Here is a 6,000-nt window from a genome sequence, read left to right as displayed (position 1 = left end):
TTTAAGAATCAATGGATCTACGTTTCAAACGTCGAATCACTAGTTATAGCATTACAGAGGGAAAAGAAAATTTGTGTAACAATTCTACAAAACCCTACTACTGAGTGGATGGTTTTGACTATCACCAGCAATACCACCATGCTCCTACATGCCATCCAACTATCAAAACTCACTGAGACAAAAAGATAGCAATAACCATCAACACCCAAGGGGGTAGGTACATCCTTTTTAAGCTGTAACTGCAACTTTTTCCTTTTCTTTCTTAGCAGGTTTTGGAGGTTTTTCAGGCAATACATTTTGAGGTTTCTCAATTCCTTGAATATCAGTTATCCTTAACTTAGTCAACTCCTGAAGATGATAACCATGCATCAAGTAGAATTAGCATCAAATAAATGATATCAAACTTTACGTGATAAAATAATTGATTTCCAACACACCTGACGATGTCCTTTGGTTCTTCGGTAATTTTTTCTTCTCTTTTTCTTAAAAATAATTACCTTTGCATCAAGTGCCTGGTATAAAGGGAAAATGAGCACACATGCAAGTGTATGGAAAGAAATCAAATATACAGTGGTTAGAAAAACCAGAAAATTTTCATTATTGCATCACATGGAAATCTAAAGCTATTAGAAATAGGACAATTATAATGCATGGATACAGTTCAGAGGAACAGGCAATGTAGCCAGCAGGAAAGAGGGGCAGCACACACAGACCATGATAAAAGGAAATCATTATGAGCACCATTATTCTACTATTTCAAAAACCAAATCACAAGGATGGGTGCGATGGATCAAAATGGCATTAGGACAAAATGGCAATAGAGTCAGAGACTTGGATCTAGTTTGGTTGAGAATTTGTAAACTTTGAGCAAATGGTGAGTGGCGAAGGAGAGTGTTGCAACATAGGTGGAGAGGTACCAGCAGCATTCAGAACTCAAAAGCCATTGAGATGTCAAATTGTAGCATGATAGGAAAACACTCAAAATTATTATTTTTTGTTTTCAGATTTGGGCTTAATTTCAGCAAGATTTTCTAAAAAATGTTTTTTAAGTTCAACGAAACATTTTCAACTGTATTTTCAATTTTCTTTGAAAATGAAAAGAGGAAGTGGACCAAACAAACAGCTCCTAAGAGACCCTCCTTATAACACAAATGCAAAATATATGATTCTTTTTTAATTTTGAAAACCAGAGGAGATTATGTCATTTAGTCACAATTGGCAATTTAATTCCTTTTTTCATTATGAATGCAAATGAATGAATAGAAAAAACAGTAAATGGAACATAGATGCAACTCCCACCATAAAAAAAGTCTTGAATGGAACAGTAAAGACTGAGAGAGCAGATCATTCTATCCAAGCCTATGCTATTCCTACTCCCATCATAAAAAAAGTTGATTCTACACAATTTAAATGGGAAGTTCTACACTTACATGCTCCTCAACAACAGCATGAACAGCTGCATCTGGTACTATAGGTCTGCCGATAATTGTCTGACTAGCAGAGCCAAGCAATAGAACTTTGTTCAGAATCAACTGCAATGGGCAAAAATGCAATGAAATATTCAATTAACTGGCATGAAAGATTCCATAACAAAGAAAATAGCAAATAATTAGTACAAAGAAAACAAGCCATTGATTATTATTTATTAAGATTGCTGACACACTTATAAAACATATTCCAATCACACAAACAACTAGGGCAAACAAAGTAGTTTGTAGAACTATCAAAATGGTAAGAAGCAACTGTACTTTAACAATTGTTGCACATGTTAGCACATACAAGAGTTAGGATCTTCTAGTAAAAGAGACATTCACCTTGTCATTCACTTCACAAAACTTCAATCTTTCAGTGAAAATGCTGTCTCGGTTGCTTACTTTAAACTGGTGCGAACCAATCTGAACCAACAAAAAAAGCAACACAAACAATCACTAAAGCCGAAATCTGATTCTCTTTCAACTTTTTAGTTTTTAAAACAGTTTTCTAAAACAATTTCACTATGAAGCACAGACACCTCTATTCAAAGTATCGCCTTGTGGGACGTGTTTTCAACATCGACACACCTGAACACTTGTTCAACGCTTCTTATTAGGTGTCTAACTTAAAAATTATTTTTGTTAACTAGAACACTTAAGTTGTCACTTTTCCACAACTAAAAAATTGAAAAAAAAAGTTGGTTTAAAAAGATAAATGTACCATCAATTTAGATATTTTGTTATATGTTACTCATATTTCATTTAATTAGAATCTTTGTTTATGTGTGTATTGTGTTCGCGTTGTCCCGTGTCCTATATTTTGGACATTGGCCATGTCCAAGTGTCCGTGTACATTTCAGAGTCTGTCCTTCATAGCAATTTCATGCCTAATTTCTTAATCAAAATCTATCAAGTCTTGAAAATTATTTTCTAAACAAGTGCTTTAAAAAGCAAAAAACAGAAATAACCCAAAGAAGTTCTCATTCTCACTTTTAATATGCACATGAATTTAAACTATTTTCTTAAAGAGGGTTATTTGTTTTATCAAACATGGTTGATTTGTGGACACAGGCACACTTGCGGGTATTGAAAAAAACTACAAAAAAGTTTAATCAAACAAGTTTTAAAATAATATTAAAAAAATCAAAAATTATTTTTTAAAAAGAATAAAGTTTGAAAATTGGAACCTGAACAACAGCAAAAACAGGCTCGTAAGGCTTAAAAACGCTATCTTCGTCCTTTTGAAGGGGACCCACTACTCTGTACCCAATTGCCGCGGCTTCCGCTTCCTTCTCCTCCGCAGTGTACACTTTTTTCCCTCTCGACACAGGGACGTCATCATCGTCGTCGTCATCAACATAATCCTCTTCTTCATCATCGTAATCCTCATCGCCATCATCGTCTTCGTCGCTGTGGTCGTCTTTTTTCTCGGAAGAGAAATAGCGGAGGTGGGGCCATTGCGCGAAGACAGAGGCGCGTACGGTGAAAACGGGGGAAGAAGCGTTGGCGTTGGGAAACGGAGGCACGGTGAGTGAGCGGAGAGAGGATGCGTTTCGGAAGAGAAACGGTGTCGTTTTTTGCGTTAACGCTCGCAGACACCTCCTACTTGCCATGGATGCTGGTGTTGCAGTGTCTAAAAACTAGGTTTTTGTTTTGATCCCTCAAACAGCAACTACACCTGCACTGCCTCAGCCCACTAAGCATGAAATGCAAGCCCATAAGATGATGTGACTCGCTCTCTTGGGCCCAACACCATTCAAGCCGACAAAACAAAAACTCTCTTGCGGACCACAGAATAAAATTATAGTCTAAATAATCAAATTTGTTTCCCAAAGTTTGACATGAGAGATAAATTGATTCTTAAAAAATAAAAAAATTAGTCCTATTATAAAATTATTTTATTATTAAGTTTTAATATTTAAAGATTAATTTAATAATAATTTATATATTTTGATGACTAATTTAATATTAAGTTATAAAATTTATAAACTAATCTCTCATTAAATTATTACAAGATTAATTTGTCATACTTTTTATTCATTTAAAAAATAAATTTAAATTTTTTTTCTTTTATAAATTAATTTCTCAACACCTTACACATTTAGAGGCGAATTTGATTATTTATTATAAACTAAACGGAAGAACAGACAGCACTAAACTTACATGCCAAAGATAATGTAACATAGTTGACAAATAGCATTGCCACTTAAAGATTGTGGTGAGGATTCAATTATAGTCTATGCATATGAAAAAAACATGACTAAAAGAGATCAATCCTATAAATATAGATTTTAGTATTTCATGAAATTAATCATTGATTCACAGCCAAAGAATGCCCGATTTCACCCAAAACACTAAAACTATATATAAAAAATTATTAGTGCTAAATATAAGGACGCACATGTACCTATTTATTTTATAGCAGAAAAATTAATTTTCATACTTTTTTTAATAAAGAAAAAAATTCTAATTAAGATTAATCTTATCACATATTTCAATTACATTCAATAATTTAAAACTAATTTTATCTAATTTAAAAGCAAGCTAACTTTAAGTGAATCAATTAAATTGACACCGATTTTTTACAACATTAAATACAATCATAAAACCGTTTGTGTGTGAAATTATTTTATATTATGAGAGCATAAACATTTTTCTCTATTATTATCATGTCCTCCATTATTGATATTACTGAAAATCGAAAACTTGTCTACATGAAATTTGGTGCCATTAGAATTTGTTTGGTTGGGAGTTAAAATGAGTGAGTAAAAGTAAAATAAACAGTCAGGAGAAGTCGAAATTTGGCAAATTTTAATACATGTTCAGAAGTTTTTTTTATAATATACTTATTTATCATCAAATTAAATAAAAATATCATTTCATATATTTATTTTAAATATTTGGATAAGATTAAAATATTTTTTTTCTTTTAATTATTTTATTTTTTTATGTTTCAATTTTATTAAATGGGGATGCGAATAACATATGTATTCTTTTGTTGTGTTATTGTCATGTATCATCGTCATTTATATATTTTTTAGTTTAAAATAATTATATAGTTGGATAAGATTAAAATATCATTTAATCTTTTAATTATTTTATTTTCCAATTTTAGTTTTATTTTTTAAATTAAAAAAATACATTGATCTATTTGCATGTCTTTATTAGATTAATTATATCATATCATTATATACAAAATAATTTATCATATTTATCTTTTTCTATTGTTGCTTGTAATTTATTATATTTGTTCATGTTTAAAATAAACTATAACGTGTTTCTTATATATATATATATATATATATATATATATATATATATATATATATATATATATATATATATATATATATATATATATAGACACATTTGAACTTCATTTTCTCTTACCCAAAGGTTTTCATATATATCTTGCATGGTATCATATTTTTTTAATATATAAAAATTTCTATTACATTTTCTCCTACCCAAAGGATTTCATTTTATTATTATATTTTTTTAGGGGATTTTATTGCTATGTTGTTATTGATCACAAATAAATATAGACTAGACTTTTGTAAACTATATACTTACCGCATAACAATGGACTCTCTTAAACATCGACTTTTTTTAACAACAAAGACTATAATAAATTAAAAATATATAATATTATTTACTTGTGTATAAAACGTGTGAAAGTAGCCATGTCACCTATGCGAATGCAATATCATACTCGTTTTCTTTCAACTTTGACTTAATGTCAATTTTTATTCATTATATTTCACAATTATATCATTAAAGTATATTAAATTTTAAAAAATTTCGTTATAGTTTTTTAAGTTTCTAACATTTCCAACAAAAGTCATAATAAATAAATAAAATGAGACACTTTTTAAACTTTCGACCAAAGCATTGTTGGGACAATTGATAAATACACTAGCGAAGGTGTTGATCTAAAGACTACATATGAGGTCAGGCCATTAATTATCTTTTTTTATTAAAATGAGTTAAAAATGAAAACAAATTATCATAATGGGTTGATCAAGAAAATATTTATCAAAATATATGATTGTTGTCACTAGTAAGTAGAGGTGTCACCCTTAGTGTTACCTTGTGCTTCTCAAGCACCACCTTCAAAAGATCTATCATGTTTGATATTTTATTTAATGGCATTTTCACTCAAAATAAAGAGTATATTATAATTACAAAATTTACAATGAAATACAATTATATAATGAAAGGTTAAACAATAATGCAAACATTGTTATAACTGCACTTTTAATTTTAATTTTAATTTTTTTAAAAAATATATTTATTTAATAAAATAATATATTTTTTCATAAGAGTCTAACTCAATTGATTGAGTGTCATGTGAGTTGTTGTAAATCTCTTAACATGATTTTTACATATAAAAAATAATGATGATGATATTTTAGATAAAATAATATTATAAGTAAATAAATTTCCTTTATTATAGCACAAATATATGTATATATAATATAAATAAAATGAAGCCTAAAAAATGTGTCATAGGATACTTGAAAGAATT

General features: G+C 29.3%; 1 protein-coding gene across 1 annotated transcript; it reads right to left on the bottom strand.

Annotated features, from left to right (window-relative positions):
- Positions 1-3,162, bottom strand: LOC100780480 (50S ribosomal protein L21, mitochondrial). Its single transcript, XM_003542699.5, has 5 exons — positions 2,660-3,162; positions 1,815-1,895; positions 1,431-1,532; positions 438-512; positions 1-348 (listed from the first exon to the last, which is right to left on the bottom strand). Exons 1-5 carry the CDS (start codon positions 3,083-3,085, stop codon positions 229-231), a joined length of 804 nt encoding a protein of 267 aa, XP_003542747.1. The 5' UTR covers positions 3,086-3,162; the 3' UTR covers positions 1-228.
- Between the last annotated feature and the right edge of the window lie 2,838 nt (positions 3,163-6,000).

This window comes from Glycine max, chromosome 13, assembly GCF_000004515.6.
Source record: "Glycine max cultivar Williams 82 chromosome 13, Glycine_max_v4.0, whole genome shotgun sequence".
NCBI lineage: Eukaryota > Viridiplantae > Streptophyta > Magnoliopsida > Fabales > Fabaceae > Glycine > Glycine max.
This window is presented reverse-complemented; position numbering and strand designations above follow the sequence as displayed.

Coding starts and splice junctions, on each gene's coding strand:
- LOC100780480 (XM_003542699.5), bottom strand. CDS start 3,085: ATGGCAAGTAGGAGGTGTCTGCGAGCGTTAACGCAAAAAACGACACCG. Junction 1,896..2,659: donor CTGTTTTTGCTGTTGTTCAG/GTTCCAATTTTC, acceptor TTGTTGGTTCAG/ATTGGTTCGCACCAGTTTAA. Junction 1,533..1,814: donor TTTGTGAAGTGAATGACAAG/GTGAATGTCTCT, acceptor TGCCCATTGCAG/TTGATTCTGAACAAAGTTCT.